The sequence below is a fragment of the Podospora pseudopauciseta genome, chromosome 4 (genome assembly GCF_035222475.1).
Source record: "Podospora pseudopauciseta strain CBS 411.78 chromosome 4, whole genome shotgun sequence".
NCBI lineage: Eukaryota > Fungi > Ascomycota > Sordariomycetes > Sordariales > Podosporaceae > Podospora > Podospora pseudopauciseta.
In genome coordinates this window covers 2,647,766-2,663,594 of record NC_085894.1, presented here as the reverse complement: position 1 = coordinate 2,663,594, position 15,829 = coordinate 2,647,766, and the positions used below count along the sequence as shown (strand labels likewise).

Genomic DNA, 15,829 nt, shown 5'->3' with positions numbered 1-15,829 from the left:
TGCCTATTCTTTTACTTCAAAGAGCCTTGATCTTCATCCACTCCGTAGTACCCAGGCCCAAGTTCAACCCGTTCTCCGCCCACCATCTCCTGACCTTTGTCTGGTCGCCAAGAGAATCTTCCAGCGCCTCTTCCACATCCATGGTCTTGTATTCCACCCTCCTGCCCTTCTTCCCATTCATCCCCGGCAGCTCCCCATGAGCATACTTCCTCCACCACTCCAGCACATGAATATGCGCATGATACGTCGCCTCCATCAAGATCTGATTATCAAACTCCAGCTTGTCATCCCCCCTCAGCCGCCTCCAACACTCCAGCACCTCCACCTGCCCCCACCGACTCGCCATCTTGCAAACCGCCTCGTGATATCCCGCCGGTATACCGCTCTCCTCCCACCACCTAATCACCTCCACCATCCCCCACTGCGCCGCCCCCAGCAACGCCTTCCCCGGCTTCAGCGCCACGGCCGAGTTCTGCAAGCTCGCCTCCCTCCACCACTCCAAAACATGAATGTGCCCCTTCGAACTCGCCCCCTCAAACGCAGCCTCGCTGTACTTGAGCGGCAGTCCGCTCCTCCTCCACCACTCTAGCACGTGCACGAACCCCCTCATCGACGCCTTATCCACCGCCTCACAATCATACTGCTTCTCCAAAAAGCTCGGGCTCTTCCTCCACCACTCCAAAATATCCGTCCTCCCATAGTAAGCCGACGCCTTTGTCGGTATCGTCTTTCCGTCAAAACACTTGAACAAATGAGGTGAATTCCCCTCGATCCAAGTCAAGACCCCCGTCAAGGAAAACTTGAAGATGAGGTGCACAGCCAACGCGCTCAAATCACAAAACCCCGCCGGAGCCTTTGCCAGCTTCTTACAGATCTCCTCCGTATCCGCGCCCAGAAGCGTCCACTCTAACTCATGCATAAAAACGCCCACCAGATCCCCCTTATCCCTCGGCTCCGTCCTCCACCCCTCCCCCGTGGGCACCTCGAGGGTAGTATAAACCCCCAAACTCGTCGCCAACTCCCAATCCCCCAAAAACTCAAAAATCATACTCCACAGCTCCGGAGGAAGCTGGCTCCTTGCCTTCTTCTGTTTCCCCTTCTTCACCACCACCACCGGCAAACTACCACCCCCAACGTCAACATTAAACCCCACCTTCAACAAATCCGCCTGGTTCTTGATGATCCCAAGCAGCTCGTTAAACCCCTCCCACTCCACCATCCTCTTCCCACTTCCATCCCCGGCATACGACCACAACACCGGCGGCAGCACCCTCACCCACCCCCACTTCCGATGCAGCTTCCCCATCTGCCGCCTCGTAACCGGGCTCTCCCACATCTGCTTCGTCATCCCGGGCACCATCAGCACCCTCTTGCTCGCGTCCCACCCCCTCAGCACCTGCAACAATAAATTGTCCGCAATCCCGACCATCATCTTCGCCAGTGTATCAGCATCTATCGGTGCCAACACCAGCAAATCCGCCCATTCGATCAGTTCCGAAGCTTGCTGCTCATTCGTGGCAAGGGAGGCGGGTTTGTTTTGATGAACCATGATCTCCTGCGCCAACCGATGCGTCAAATCGTCGACGATGGCGCGGGTGGTGATTTGTGTTTCTTTGGAGAGCCGGACGGCGATGGTCTGGGCGTAGGCCACGTCGCGGGGGCCGTTGGAGGCGACGAGCAGGTGAAGGGAGCGGGGGCGGGGGTTGAGGTCTGCGATGATGGGGGTGTCGTCGAGGTGGTGGTGATGTCCCAAGCGGCGGGAGGTGTAGTAAGGGGACGGGGAGGGGGTGGAGGGGTAGGCTTCGGACATTTTAACCGTCTGTCTCTGTTCGTTGACTGTGATCAATTCCCCTTCTGATGTCCCAATCCCAAATCGAGTAAATAAGCCTCCTCCTCCTCCTTCTCCTGTGGGAAGTTGAATTTGTTCTTGGCGAACTGATCCCCAGGCCTGGGTTCTGTCGTTCTGCGCTTTCCGTTCGAATACAATTTCCTCTCTCTCTCTCTGTCTCTCTCTCTCTCTCTCTCAGGTCCCAAGTTGGAAATAACTTTGTCGGCTGCAGTTGATCAAACGCAATAATCGCCGGCCTGAACAAACATCCTCTGGTTCAACACAACAACCTCTTGTCAATAAACAAACAAATCTTTCAAAAAGTCGAAAAAGTGAAACCAGCGCTGGGATGGGATGGAATTCTTAAGCCTGACGTCTATCTTACCCCATCACCACTCAACAGGGATCTCACAAAAAACCAATCGTATTCATCCAAGTGGGGTCTACCCCAGATAAATAAGTGGGGTCAATGAGGCGAAAACCCCAATCGGGACGGCTTGGCTGTTTCTTTCCAGGTGGTGACATAACCAACCCCCACCTAGCCTACAAAGTAATCGAAGACACCAGACAAATCAAAAAGCGGCACTAACACAGAAACCATCAATTTAACCTACAATATATCATCTATATCACCACCAAACCCCCTGAAGATTTTCAAGAGATGTCCTTCCAAAAGCCTTTGATAATTGATATTATTTTGGACTTCATAATGCTAGTATTTGGTGAGAAAGTTGTGTATTAAAGGTGCTCTGTAGTTATTTGCAAGTCTCGATTAACTTGTGGGCCGGTTGTCCCCCACCTGCCTACACTTCCCCAGCTGGTGTCTTTGCTCCGGGACGCAGGGGCCCTACCAAACAATACATGTCAAACTTTAGGGCCTGCCTCAAGACTCTTCATAAAGCTCAAACCTTCATGAAATTAATGATCCCATGAAACCCTCGCAGCAAAGTATATTTCTACCTTCCCCGCTCCAGCCATGGCCTCATCAATATGCTCAACCATTGCCCGATCCTGAAGCCTGACCATAGCTGCCTAGTCTACCACAAGAACCCCCCAATCTCGGACCTCCTCCCATTATCAATTGGCCCTCCGTCCGTCTAACCGCCCACACAATTTTTTCCCTCTTTCCCGCTCATTCACGTGCTCCCACATTGATTACCTCCCCTACTCCATGTCAACACATCACCCATCACAGCCCTCACAATCACTGGCCAAAAGCTGCAACCTCAAACATAAAAAACAAATCAAAACTTTTTTTTCATCAACCCACGCTGATGAATACTCTCTCAAACCGCTATTTTCCTTCCCCCACAAACCCTCCAACCCACGCTTCCAACAACCTCCCCAAACAAACCATATTCACACCACACCTCACTTACAAAACTCCCTTGCCGTTAATCTCTCCAACCTTCAGATAGACTTCTTCCTACTCCTATCATCCTTCGGACCCTTAGACCCAGCAAGCCCTGCAACCCCCAACCCATAAGAAACCTTCTCCCCCATGCTAGCTATCTTCCCAATCCAGCTCTTGCTCTTAGTAAGCTTTGGCCGACAAGACCTGCTCCCCTCCTTCGCCTCGGCCGCCTTCCGCTTATTTTTATCCTCAGCGTTCTTGACAGCCTCTTCCTCCTCGTCCCCCCCAACAGTTTCCTCAATCTCCCGGTTCAGCACCCCTACCCTCCCATGATAGGCAGCCTGATCCCATCTGGCCATCTCATCATCGTCCCCCTCCAACAAACCCAACAACCCAGGCGGACAAGGCGTGTCCTTCGCCTCCATCTCGGGCGGCGCAATCCTTGGTGTATACGTTTCAGGAGCCTGCCAAAAACCCTCCTCTCCCTCCTGCTCTCCACCCCCCTCCCCTTCATCCCGCTCCCCGCTCCCGCTCCCCTCCTTATCCTTCCTCCTCGGGCTCAGCTTCAACGAATCCAACAACCCCTCCACCCCCTTCCTTCCCTCCCTCTCCCTCCTTCTCTCCTCCTTCTCCCTCTTCTTCTCCTCCCGCCTCGCCTTGCCCTCCACCACCAAATTCTTCCTCATCGCCTCAAAACCAGACGCCTCATTCGTGTACCCCCCCTTCCTCGAAATCGCCGCCAGCCTCTTCCACAACTTGTGACAAATCCCCTCCCCAATCACCGGCGCGCGCACCAACTTCTGACACTCCTCTGTCCCCTCCTTCTCGTCCAAATTCCCCAGCTTCAGCAGGTCCGTCCATGTCTTTTCGCACTTGATGGTGATGTGCTCCCTCTCTTCCTCGGACAGCTCCTCGTCTTCTTCAAACACGACAGAGTGGATGAATGCTCGTGCGCGCTCGACGGGGAGAAGTTTCTGGAAGGCGGGTGTCTGTTCAATGGGCATGGAACCCGAGGGGGTTGGGGGAAGGGACGAGGATCTGCTGCCAGACATGGTGGTGACGTAGAAGTGGTTGTTGGTGTGGGAATGCTCGGTGGAGTAGTAGTAGTAGTGGTGGTGGTGAGGTGTGGAGAAGGGGCTTGGGTGGCTGTCGTTGGAGGGCGTGATGATATTCTGTTGTTCTTGGTAAAGGTAAGGCGAGAGTGGAATGGTGCAAGAGTCGGATAGCTGGGTGGTTGTGTTGAAATGTGCTGCTAGCTGTAGGCTAGAACAAGAGAGGGTGTCGTCAGAGAGTCTCCAGATAAGTTGGCTGCTGGTGGTGGTGGTGATGGTGGTGGTGGTGGAGGAAGATCGTCGGCTGGTGGGTCGAGAGTGAGGCGACGACCGAGGGGGAGGAGGAGGAGTCGGATCTCGGTGTTGGTGGGAGGATGAAGATGCAAAAGATGTGCTCGGTGGTGGTGATGGTGGTGGTTGCTGCTGGGTAAACGCAGATAACAAAATTGACTTTATGAATATTTTCTTGAAAGGCTTCTTGATGAGCTGTCTGGTTCGTGCTCTTCTGTGGCCTGACAGAAAAGCCGAGCTTTGGTTTGGAGTAGAAGCCATCGTTTTCAAAGCGTGCGGTGGTCTGAGCCGGCGGCTAGACGAGGGGAGACAGCAGTGGTTTCCGCTGGGCCTGTTCCGCTCTTGCCAGTGTCCCGACCGAGGGTGAGGGGACTGATGGATGAGAAAGGTGTGTGGTGGTGGGCTGGTACCTATGAAAGCAACGGCGGCCGAGAACATGCCGGTATTATAGCAACAGTCCCGCAGTCTCATACGAGTACTGGGCTGCCCCGTCCCTGTTTGCTTCCAATGCCCTTTCATGCTGACTTCTTCTGTTTTCCGACATTTCCATGCTCTCTATGTCGTGGTTTGCATCCATGGTGAGTGTCTGGAGGTGAGGTCAAAAGAGCCGATTAGATCGGGGTCTGAAGAGATGATGTGCATGAGCAGGGCGGTAGGGCTGACGGTGCCTTTACGCTTACTTGGGCTCTGGCCCCCCTGCTAGGGAATCGCACCCGAATGGTTGAGGATTGTGCATGATGGGCCAGATTGCATGCCCTGGTGCCTTTCGAGACGGCTCCCAGCAGCTGCGAGCTTCAATGTCTCTTGCGGAAGCTTGTTCCGATGGAAGTCGGCCGGGGAAGGCAGCTGTCCTTCCGGGACCAGCCACAGATGCCAAAGGCCGAGACTGACTGGTTTTTCCTTCCACAGCGACTGAGAAGTGAAGAAACCCACAATAACAAAGACTGTCCGGATGGAAACTTGCACGATTTGTGAAAACTGACACAATTCCAGCTCTGGTCCCAGACTCTAATCAAACATGTGATGTAAGTGGGTGCAGGCATGATTTCTGTTATGGAGACAAGTACAACCTGGGGGAGAGAGCAATCGGGCTGTTGCCAAAGTCGATTTGCTTCCTGGTCCCACCTGCCAACCCAGATACCTACCTAGGTCGTGAACGGTAAGAGATATATGCCTTCACCAGTCTGTTCTAAGACACGTGGACAATGTGAAACGTTGCAAGCTACACCTAACCCTGATGAAGGCATGATGAAGCCCTGATCCTGTTGCCGGAACGAGGCCGGCAAGTAGACCGTACTAAAATAAAATAATCAGTCAAGGCTTTTCTTGGGCTCCAAAAAACCATGGGATTGTGGGATGAGAAAGTTGATTTTCCCCTGACACCCCTCGCCATAGAGTTATAGCAGGCTCCAGCTGAAGTAGAGACCAAAGTTACTCGTTCATTTTTCATCACACCAAACAACATCAACAAGAGGCTATGATCTCCAAGTGACCGAGGTCGTGTCGTGCCCTATACACCTTATCCATTCCACTTCCGGACCTCTGTGATAAGTAGCCGAGTCAAAACACTGCTCGTTTCAATAAAAAGGCAATTCCATCGCACTCAGGGCTGCCTTGTCTTCTCTTCTCTTGGGTGGCCTTCTTTTTGGTTTCTTTCAAGGTCGTGAAAATAATGCGCCCAAAGACAGAAGCTGAATGCGAACGGGCATTCTCCATTTCCATGATCATCACAACGGGTATTGTACCCTAGCAAAAAAAAAAAAAAAAAAAAAAAAAAAAAAAAAAAAAAAAAACCTCATCATGTATAACAACAAAAAAAAAGAAGTAATCAGGCAAACTTGGCCGGATTAGTGGGTATCATCCTCCTCAGCACATCAATCTGCCTCGCCTGCCCCTTGTTCTTCAGGTCTGCCACCCCTCGCTTGTCTATCCTCCTCATTCCGTTGGAATAGATGACTGTGAAATCGGGGATGACCTCGCCGGCTGGGACTTCGGTGTGGGGGGTTAGGGTGCAATGCTGGTTTGCCTGTCAGCATCTCCTCTGTGTCTACCTGTGGGAAGATGAAACAGACCTTTCCTATTACCGCGCCCGCCCCAACTTTTGAGCCAACTCCAACTGTGGTTCCCTCCCCGATGATGGTATTACCAGCTTCGATGGAGGCGGCCACTTCGACGGTCGCGTAGTCTCCGAGGGTCACGGCTTGTTCGGTTACTTTGCCCGATGTTCCAATGGCACCGATCATGGTGCGCTCGTGAACCACACAGCGACGGCCAATGGTGATGCGCCCGGCGAGGGAGTCGAGTTTGGCGCGGGGGTGGATGACGGACTCGGAAGAGATGGTGATGAGGTTTGTACCGGTGAGGAGGGCCGATTCGGCGATGGTGATGGAGGAGGAGAAGTGGACTGGTGGTTTAGGGCCTGCTGAGACGGCGGGGAGGATGGAGTGGCGTTTGGAAGACATCTTTGCTAAAAGTCGAGAGTTTTGTTTTGTGGTGATGTTTGGTGGTGTTGATCACTGGCCAAGGCTGACACTGCTAGATTGTCGAGAGCTTGGGCGCATGGCACAGTATACGTAGGTGCAAGGAAGGGAGTGGTAGCTGGACCAAAACAATAGAGCATTGACTGATAACTAGAGCCACACGCAGCTCCTCGTCCGGAGGGCGTTGTGGGCGGACGGTCGAGGCTGGAGCGCAAGGCTGACGATGGTTTGTCGAGACAAAGAGATGGTGTTGTTCAGGGAACTTTTTGTTGAAGCTCTCGGAGCTCTTCAGCGAACAGCTTCCCCCACACTGCGTCAGCGATCTTGGCAGCTCTCGCCACAGGCGGCCCAAGTGCCTGCCCGCCACATCCCGGTAAATTTCAGCCAATCATCGACGTTGCGAAACCAAATCTCAAAGAAGCCGCTCACAATCGCTCAATTGAGCCACAGGCCAACCTCAACCTCCCTCGTCGTGGTCGTCCCCAGGAACGAACGAACCCCTCGACGACCTCTTCTCCCTCTTCTCAACCCACCACCCCCCCCGGCCCCGGCCCACTGGCATTCCGCCTCCCTCTGTCTCTGCCGAGCAGAGACACGAATCTATACCAACATGTTGTCCCGCACTGCTGCGCCCACCAAGGCGTCGGCCAAGACCCTCACAAACGCTGTCGCGGCCGCCACGACGCAACAACAATGCCGTTCGTTCGCTACCGTCCAGGACGGCGCTGCCCCTAGCCGTACCTATGGTGGCCTTCGCGACCAGGACCGCATCTTCCAGAACCTCTACGGCCGCTTCCCCCCCGACCTCAAGAGCGCCAAGAAGATGGGCGACTGGCACAAGACCAAGGAGATCCTCCTCAAGGGCCACGACTGGATCATTGGCGAGATCAAGGCCTCCGGCCTCCGCGGACGTGGTGGTGCTGGTTTCCCCTCGGGTCTGAAATGGGTGCGTTTGGAGCTTTGGACGACAGAAGAAGTAAGCTTACTAACGCTGTTATGCAGTCGTTCATGAACTTCAAGGACTGGGACAAGGACAACAAACCGAGATACCTGGTTGTCAACGCCGATGAGGGTGAGCCGGGAACCTGCAAGGATCGCGAGATTATGCGCAAGGACCCCCACAAGCTGGTGGAGGGCTGCTTGGTCGCTGGCCGTGCCATGAACGCTTCGGCTGCTTACATCTACATTCGTGGAGAGTTTATCCACGAGGCTGCCGTTCTCCAAAACGCCATCAACGAGGCTTATGCCGACGGTCTTATTGGCAAGAACGCCTGCGGTTCCGGTTATGACTTTGATGTCTACGTTCACCGTGGTGGCGGTGCCTACGTCTGCGGTGAGGAGACCAGCTTGATCGAGTCTCTTGAGGGCAAGCCTGGCAAGCCCCGGTTGAAGCCTCCTTTCCCTGCCGCTGTCGGTCTTTTCGGTTGCCCTTCCACTGTTGCCAACGTCGAGACTGTTGCTGTTGCCCCTACCATCTGCCGTCGTGGTGGCAGCTGGTTCGCCGGCTTCGGCCGTGAGCGCAACCAGGGCACCAAGCTCTTTTGCATCAGCGGTCACGTCAACAACCCCTGCACAGTCGAGGAGGAGATGAGCATTCCTCTCCGGGAGCTTATCGACAAGCACTGCGGCGGTGTCCGTGGCGGCTGGGACAACCTCCTGGCTGTCATCCCCGGTGGTTCTTCCACCCCTATCCTGCCCAAGCACGTCTGCGACGACCAGCTCATGGATTTCGATGCCCTGAAGGACAGCCAGTCCGGTCTCGGCACCGCTGCTGTCATCGTCATGGACAAGAGCACCGATGTTGTCCGCGCCATCTCCCGTCTCAGCCACTTCTACCGCCACGAGTCTTGCGGCCAGTGCACTCCTTGCCGTGAAGGCAGCAAGTGGACCGAGCAGATCATGCAAAGATTCGAGAAGGGCCAGGGTCGCGAGCGTGAGATTGACATGTTGCAGGAGCTGACCAAGCAGGTGGAGGGTCACACCATTTGCGGTATGTTTCTTCCCTTCTCCTGATTGATAAATAACTACTTTTTGCTGACCCAATTCCTAGCTTTGGGTGAGGCTTTTGCCTGGCCTATCCAGGGTCTTATCCGCCACTTCAGGCCAGAGCTTGAGGCGCGCATGCAAAAGTTTGCTCAGGAGAACGGTGGCGAGGCACTTGCTGGGGGGTGGAAGCGTGACTCTAGGGAGAAGGGTGTGCTTGTCTCTCCTGGTATGTAAGGGTATAGAGTGTACAGCTGGTGGGAGGCCTTAGATAAAAGGAGGCATGAAGTTTGGAATTGAGAGAGAATTTGTTGCAGCCATTGTGTACATGTGCATCATTCTTTCGCTGGGCGGTGTTGTATTTACTTGAAGATTAGGGGGCATATGGAAGGCAACGAATACATGTGGTGTTTGAACATTTGCGTGTGTTTATCCCTTGCCACAGGAGTCAGGGGCTGATTCGAGGGAGCTGAACGGATGCGCGCTAGGAAATGCACCAACCATAAACAGCAAAAACCAGCCACCCAATGGAGCGACATTTGTGCCTGAAACCTGACAGCTCATCTCACGATTTGTCGATTTTGTTTTTCACCGACGCGATTCTTCTTGAGACCCGAGCATTTTTTCATCTCAACTTTACTTTTGATACCGACTTTAGGACGACCGTTTAGTTCTTGCCAAGGACACGCATACTTTTCATGAGTGAACAGCTTGCCCGGCCCATCTCGCTCTCGTAAAAAGATACACCGCCAAGACATTGAATCACCCACACTTCACGTCTCACTCTCACCACCATCAGAACAACATCTCACAACAACCACGTCCAAAACAAGCCATCACAATAATTACACGACACAACACAACCGATTCTTACCGCCCACCCCCGTGACGATCCCCTTCCTTCCCTCAAAATGTCACAAAACACCTTCCACCAATTCATCAAATTCTCCACCGACGCCTACGGCCTCGAACGCACCCTCCGCTTCCTCCAATCCCTCACCCAGCTTTTACTTTCTTACCCCTCCCTCCCCCTGGCCCTCCTCCCCTTCCTCGGCTTCCCCGCCGAGAAAATCCCCCGCACCCTCTCCCCTCGAAAGAAACTCACCCTTACCGAACTCAAATCCCGGCTCTCCCTGGGGCGGCGCTACTTCCGCCTCTTCCGCTTCCTAGAGTCCTTCTCCCAAGCCTTTGATAAATACATCGAGGCCTCGGCAAAGTCGAAAGCGGAAGGGAAGCCACCATCCTCGGGCGCAGCAAAGGCCAAAGCCGGGCTGGCAGTCGGCCTCCTCCTAGGCGGCGTCGGCATCGAGAAATGGTTAGAGATACTGAGCAAATCCTTCAACGGGGTCTATTACTGTGCTGAGACGGCCACGTTCGTTGACGAGCTCAAGGTCGACGGGCTGGGGGTCTGGGGCAGGGAGCTTGCAAGGAAGGTGATGAAGGAAGGGAACAGGATGTGGTTTTTTGCGTTGATTCTGGCTGTTCTCGCCGGGGGTTGGAAGGTCGGCAGGTTGGGGGCCGAGATTGCGCAGACGAGGAGGGAGGTGAGGCACCTTGAGAAGGAGGTGAGGAGGGAGAGAGGTGCCGCAGGGCCGACGCTGGTGAAGCCCCCTCCTCCCCAGACGAGTAGCAGGTCGAAGGGGGGGCACGGGGGGTGGGAGGAGCAGCAGCAGCAGTGGAGGGAGCAGGAGACGAGGTTGGGGCGGGTGAGGGTTGGGGAGGAAAAGTTGGAGGAGTTACGGACAAAGTTGGACAAGTTGTTGGACACGAGGTATAAGGCGGGGAGACGGGCGGTGGCGGATGTGTTGGATATGGCTGTGCCGGGGAAGGCGGTGGGGTGGGTGCCGTTTTCGACGGGGGTGGTGTCGGCGTTGATGTTGGCGAGTACGTGGTTGACGGGGTTGGAGGTTTGGGAGAAGTGCGGGGAGAGTGTTGCCAAGTCGGAGGCGAAGGGGGAGGCGAAGGCTAAGCCGAAGAGTGAGTGAGTGAGAGGAGGTGGTGGAAGGGATGGTGTATATATATACGTGGACAGCGTAATCACAGGGAGGTCACAAGGGGGTGGTAGAATAAGGCAGCAGGATATAGACATCATGGTCGAACATGATCAAGCACCAAAACTTTCAAACAGCCATCATCACCCTCAACCCAATATTTCTTTGTAAAGATACCACAACCCAACCACAACCGCCACCCCCACCCCCACATTCCTCAACGCCCCCAGTATATACCTCCTCGCCAACCTCCTCTCATGCCCAACCCACCCCTTGGCAGCATTAACATGAGGAAACTCCTCCTTCGGAACCTCCTTTTCCAAAAACTCGCAAAGCCGCCCCCACCCATCCTCCACGCTCCACTCCAGCAGCCTCTCCTTGGGTACCAACCCCCGAACCATGGCGTAATGTTCCCTAGCCACCCACCTCCCATTTCCTTTGACACCCCTTTCCACATTCCCGTCCAAACACCTAAACAAACCGGGCCACATGAAACGGAGATAGACGTGCCAGCTCCAGAAACAGGGTCCCGAAGTCCAGGACATGAGCCAGAGGTGCCAGAGGGACTCGCCGCGGGCGATGGTGGTGGAGATGCTGTTGTGCCAGGCGTCTTCGTCCGGGCGGTGGTTGAGGATTACTTTTGCGGAGGGGTAGGCTTGGATGAGCTCGGCGGCGAAAACGGAGGCGGCGGCGTCGGTGAGGGCGGTGGAGTGGCCGATGAGGGGGTCAAAGTCGAGGGGGGTGAAGGTTGTGCGGCCGGAAGGGGGGCCGAACCATTTCTTGCGGCAGAGCTTGACCCATTCTTGGGCGTAGTTCGGTTCTTCGTAGATGATGTCCCAGCCGTGGTAGGTGTGGTCGTAGCCGAGGGTGAGGAGGGCGTGCTGGAGGGATTCGGTGCCGCTTCTGGGGAGGCCGACGCAGATTACTTCAAGGGGTTTTGTGCGGATGCGAGGGGGGGGAGTGGGGAGGGCGTAGATGTAGTTTTCGAGGATGTACCAGATTGGGTTGCTTAGGGGTATCATGTTGGTGGTGGTAATGAACTGGGAGATGGTGGGATTTGAGAACAATGGGTAGGAGGAGCGGGGTGCTCAGGATATATGAGAGAGGAAATGTGGCTGTGAGGATCATGAGGCGTGAGAATGTGGTTGGACGAGTCGGTCTTGAGTTTCTGGCTGGCCAATCGTTTCTCGCGGATATGGTACTTTTGATGATGGTTGTATCATTGTATTGTGTTGGTGCTGACTGCCTGCCAAGTTGGTTGTGTAGATCAGTCACAATCAAATATGTAAGCAGGAACATGTTCCTTGCATAGGTACCTTATGGTATCTCGATGCTTTTGGGAATCTAGAACTCGAAACTCACTGCCCATCTTCTACAACATACATCAGACTTATCCCCATCACCGGCGCCAACCCTCCCCCGTGTACCATCGGCGCGTGCTTCGTAAAGTCATAGTTCGCCTCAACAGTCCACTCGTCTCCCTTCTCCATCCGGCCTGGGAGGGTGCAAGTGCTGATACTGGAGATGTGAAGACCCTGTCTCGGAGGAGTGGAAAGCTCCTCGTCACCATCATCATAATCAGGCACTGTCCCCTTGCCTTTTCCCTTTTTCTTCTCCCTGCTCTTCCCTTTCCCTAGAGCTCTCCACTGCCTTCTATCAACATGACCATCATCTCCATACCCGTAGCCTCCTGAATGACCTTCGTCAGAGATATACCCCTCCGTCTCCCCATACTTCGCCCTCCCATCACAAACAACCCCCCCATTCCTCCTCACCTCCACCCCCGTCCCCCCATCGTGGACATGCCCCACGACATACACAATATCCCCACTTATATCACTCCTCCAAGCCGGCTCCATCTCCAGACTAAACCTCTCCCCTACCCCCCTCGGCACCGTGACAGCTCCCGCATCAGGCGAGCAAGTCCCATCTACATCCAGCCATACCGGCGTGACCTTCTTCATCCCAGCCTCAACAGACAGATCAGACAAAGGAACAAACTCATAATCAACTGCAATGACCGCCTCCTGTGTGATGTGGGCTGTGTTCATCAGTTCAGGCAAGAGGAACAACAGATCGTGGGGGTTGATGTAATACCCCGCGGATACCGTCCCATCAAGCGAGATCTTTGCCTCGGTTCTCTCATTCCCGCTCGCGAATATGATCTCTGCTCCGTCTGGGCAGGTGGTGGAGGACTTGACTAGGTTCATGATCGCTACGTGGTGCAGCCAGAGGGAGGTGTTTGTGTTGGCGGTTGTGCCGTTGGGGTACTGGAGGGTAGCTTTGACGGCGGTGAGGTAGCAGTCGTAGCATGGGGGGTTGGTGCGGAAGTAGGTTTTGAAATGGCCGTTGTTCTCGTGAGATGGGGGGGTGGTGAAGGGGCCGTAGGAGATTCGGAGGCGTTCAGACTCCAGCTCAGGGAAGAATCGTGGTTCGAGAGAAGAGACGTCGTAGCAGTAATCCCCAGCTGAGGTGTGGAGATTAGCGGTTGTTTGAAATTTGTGAAGTGAGGGCACTTACTGCATGGTTGATAATGATATGGCTCAGGATCACGGGCTACCAGGGCTGTGGTGGTTGCCGCCCATAGCAGTGTTTGCGTATGCCACGATGCCTTCATTCTGACGATAACCACACATCAGAAAACAACAGCATTGCAGGAATAGACAAAAAGGTGGTGAAACGCGGTTTATATATAGTATCGTTCCTCTCTGATCTCGACGTGGTGGGTGGGTATCATCAAAAGTGAGACTGGTATGCAGCCGTGGTGATATTGCTTCCCCCATGCCAACACCGAGGCGTGAGACTGAGACCTGTCTCGTCATTGTTTGTTTGAAATGCGGGACAGTTCCTGGTCCATTGTTTATGATTCCCATGCTAGGAAGAAGAAATAGCCCGCAAGTCTGATTGGTGAGATAGCTGGTCTGAGTATAAGTCCTTGTTGGCCCGGTCAGCTTTTGATATGTCCGGCCGTGGCAACCTCGAGGATATCTTTCTCAAAGCCCTCAACGGCAACAACTTGAATGCCTGCATCTTGGAGACTCTTCTTGCCCGTATTCTCGGCGACAAAGGTCTCGGGCTCCAAAATACCGACATGGACTGTCTTGATACAACCCGCCAGCCTCTTGACTCTTTCCACACAGGGGAGGTTCCCGCTCAGCCGCTTGGAGCATGGCTCGACTGTGGTGTACAAGGCCAGGTTTGTCGGCAAGACATCTCCCAGATTCTCTTCAGAGACACCATGTTTCTCGGCCAGCTTCAAGAGACAGCACTGTTCGGCATGGGTGTTACCCGGAAGCTCCAAGGTGTAACCAGTTGCGAGGATCTCGTTGGAGGCTGTATCCACGATGACAGCACCAACCCGGTAGTTTGTGGGTTTTGGTGGTGATTTCTTGGCTTGCTCCAGCGCGAGCTGCATGTAGCCTTTGTGGTCAGCGGGCTGGATGTCGGTCATGTTGAGGCTATTGCATTAATTATTGTTTTTTCTGGCTGGCAAGAGAGGCTGGGAGGAGGAGATGCTCCGTGATAGCTTCCAGCTTGTCAGTGTAAGAGTGGGGAAGATACCAGGTAGCTTGGAGGGGCACCTGAGATCTAGCTTGGCAGCAGCAGATGTTACAGTGCAGATAGCATGTGCGACACCGTGTACGTCCCACCACCGACAGCTGACGCGACGCGACGTGTGCTGGAAATCCATTAAACATTCCACCATCAGGAGCAGACAACCGAATTCAAGACATCACAATAGTTCTTTGTCTCCCATCACAATTCAAAATGCCCCGCCCAAAACGCCCAGTCCTCCCCTCCGACTTCGAGTCCGACGACGACAGAGTCGACGACCTCACCACCGACGAGCCCCCAACCATTGACCCCTACGAGGTCCTCTCCCTCGAGCGCACTGCCACCCTCGATCAAATAAAGTCTGCCTATCGAAAATCAGCCCTAAAGCACCACCCCGACAAAGCCACTCCCGAGAATCAATCCTCTGCCAAGGAAAAGTTCCACGAAATCGCATTTGCCTACGCCATCCTCTCCGATCCCGTCCGTCGGAAGCGCTATGATGAAACCGGCTCGACCTCTGAAGCAGTCGTAGACTCGGAAGGCTTCAGCTGGACAGAGTTCTACGCCGCACAATACCAAGATGCCATCTCCGAAGAGGCCATCGAGGCGTTCCGCGAGAAATACAAGGGGAGCGAAGAGGAGAAGGAGGATTTACTAGCGGCATACGAGGAGTTTGAGGGTGATATGGACGGGGTGTATGAGAGTGTGATGCTGAGCGATGTTATCGAGGATGATGAGAGGTTCAGAAAGATAATTGACGAGGCGATCGAACAAGGGGAGGTGGAGGCTTATAAGAACTATACCAGGGAGACAAAAAAGTCACGACAGCAAAGGCAGAAGAATGCGAAGAAGGAAGAAAAGGAGGCGGATGAACTGGCGAAGGAATTGGGCGTGTATGATAAACTGAGGGGGACTGGGAAGGGGAAGAAGGGCGGGAAGAAGGAGGATGATCAGGCAGGGCTGGCAGCGCTGATTCAGAGGAATCAGAAGAATAGGATGAACATGTTTGATCAGTTGGCGGAGAAGTATGGGGCGAAGCCAGAGAAGAAAGGGAAGAAGAGGGTGGTGGAGGAGCCGGATGTCGATGAGGAGGCGTTTCAGAAGCTGCAGGCGGATATGATGAAGAAGGCCAAGAAGAGGAAGGCTTAGTTGCTTGATGCGGTTCGCCAGGAAGGATGGAACATGGGAGCTGGGCGTCTAATGATCATCGGGTATGGGTATGCTATTCAGGACATAAGCAAGGCGTTCACATGTAGGTTATTGTACGGGAACAATCAACATCAGCCGCAGAACAC

At 54.2% G+C, this 15,829-nt stretch overlaps 9 protein-coding genes across 9 annotated transcripts; 3 read left to right on the top strand and 6 right to left on the bottom strand.

The window, feature by feature from the left end:
- Positions 1–16: 16 nt before the first annotated feature.
- Positions 17–1,810, bottom strand: QC763_407920 (uncharacterized protein; the record flags this gene model as incomplete). Its single annotated transcript, XM_062912426.1, has 1 exon — positions 17–1,810. The coding sequence occupies one exon, from the start codon at positions 1,808–1,810 to the stop codon at positions 17–19; it is 1,794 nt and encodes a 597-aa protein (XP_062765941.1).
- A 1,428-nt stretch (positions 1,811–3,238) lies between these two features.
- QC763_407930 (uncharacterized protein) lies at positions 3,239–5,294 on the bottom strand (the record flags this gene model as incomplete). Its single annotated transcript, XM_062912427.1, has 2 exons — positions 5,206–5,294; positions 3,239–5,045 (listed from the first exon to the last, which is right to left on the bottom strand). The coding sequence occupies exons 1-2, from the start codon at positions 5,259–5,261 to the stop codon at positions 3,239–3,241; spliced, it is 1,863 nt and encodes a 620-aa protein (XP_062765940.1). The 5' UTR covers positions 5,262–5,294.
- A 1,059-nt stretch (positions 5,295–6,353) lies between these two features.
- On the bottom strand, positions 6,354–6,987 carry QC763_407940 (uncharacterized protein; the record flags this gene model as incomplete). Its single annotated transcript, XM_062912428.1, has 2 exons — positions 6,354–6,542; positions 6,598–6,987. The coding sequence occupies 2 exons, from the start codon at positions 6,985–6,987 to the stop codon at positions 6,354–6,356; spliced, it is 579 nt and encodes a 192-aa protein (XP_062765939.1).
- Positions 6,988–7,304: 317 nt separating this feature from the next.
- On the top strand, positions 7,305–9,225 carry NDH51 (NADH dehydrogenase [ubiquinone] flavoprotein 1, mitochondrial; the record flags this gene model as incomplete). The annotated part of the gene is made up of 3 exons (XM_062912429.1): positions 7,305–7,951; positions 8,008–8,995; positions 9,056–9,225. The coding sequence occupies exons 1-3, from the start codon at positions 7,616–7,618 to the stop codon at positions 9,223–9,225; spliced, it is 1,494 nt and encodes a 497-aa protein (XP_062765938.1). The 5' UTR covers positions 7,305–7,615.
- Positions 9,226–9,899: 674 nt separating this feature from the next.
- QC763_407960 (uncharacterized protein) lies at positions 9,900–10,973 on the top strand (the record flags this gene model as incomplete). Its single annotated transcript, XM_062912430.1, has 1 exon — positions 9,900–10,973. One exon carries the CDS (start codon positions 9,900–9,902, stop codon positions 10,971–10,973), a length of 1,074 nt encoding a protein of 357 aa, XP_062765937.1.
- A 155-nt stretch (positions 10,974–11,128) lies between these two features.
- Positions 11,129–12,001, bottom strand: QC763_407970 (uncharacterized protein; the record flags this gene model as incomplete). Its single annotated transcript, XM_062912431.1, has 1 exon — positions 11,129–12,001. One exon carries the CDS (start codon positions 11,999–12,001, stop codon positions 11,129–11,131), a length of 873 nt encoding a protein of 290 aa, XP_062765936.1.
- A 336-nt stretch (positions 12,002–12,337) lies between these two features.
- QC763_407975 (uncharacterized protein) lies at positions 12,338–13,596 on the bottom strand (the record flags this gene model as incomplete). Its single annotated transcript, XM_062912432.1, has 2 exons — positions 12,338–13,446; positions 13,500–13,596. 2 exons carry the CDS (start codon positions 13,594–13,596, stop codon positions 12,338–12,340), a joined length of 1,206 nt encoding a protein of 401 aa, XP_062765935.1.
- Positions 13,597–13,926: 330 nt separating this feature from the next.
- Positions 13,927–14,430, bottom strand: QC763_407980 (uncharacterized protein; the record flags this gene model as incomplete). Its single annotated transcript, XM_062912433.1, has 1 exon — positions 13,927–14,430. One exon carries the CDS (start codon positions 14,428–14,430, stop codon positions 13,927–13,929), a length of 504 nt encoding a protein of 167 aa, XP_062765934.1.
- A 317-nt stretch (positions 14,431–14,747) lies between these two features.
- QC763_407990 (uncharacterized protein) lies at positions 14,748–15,683 on the top strand (the record flags this gene model as incomplete). Its single annotated transcript, XM_062912434.1, has 1 exon — positions 14,748–15,683. One exon carries the CDS (start codon positions 14,748–14,750, stop codon positions 15,681–15,683), a length of 936 nt encoding a protein of 311 aa, XP_062765933.1.
- Positions 15,684–15,829: the final 146 nt, after the last annotated feature.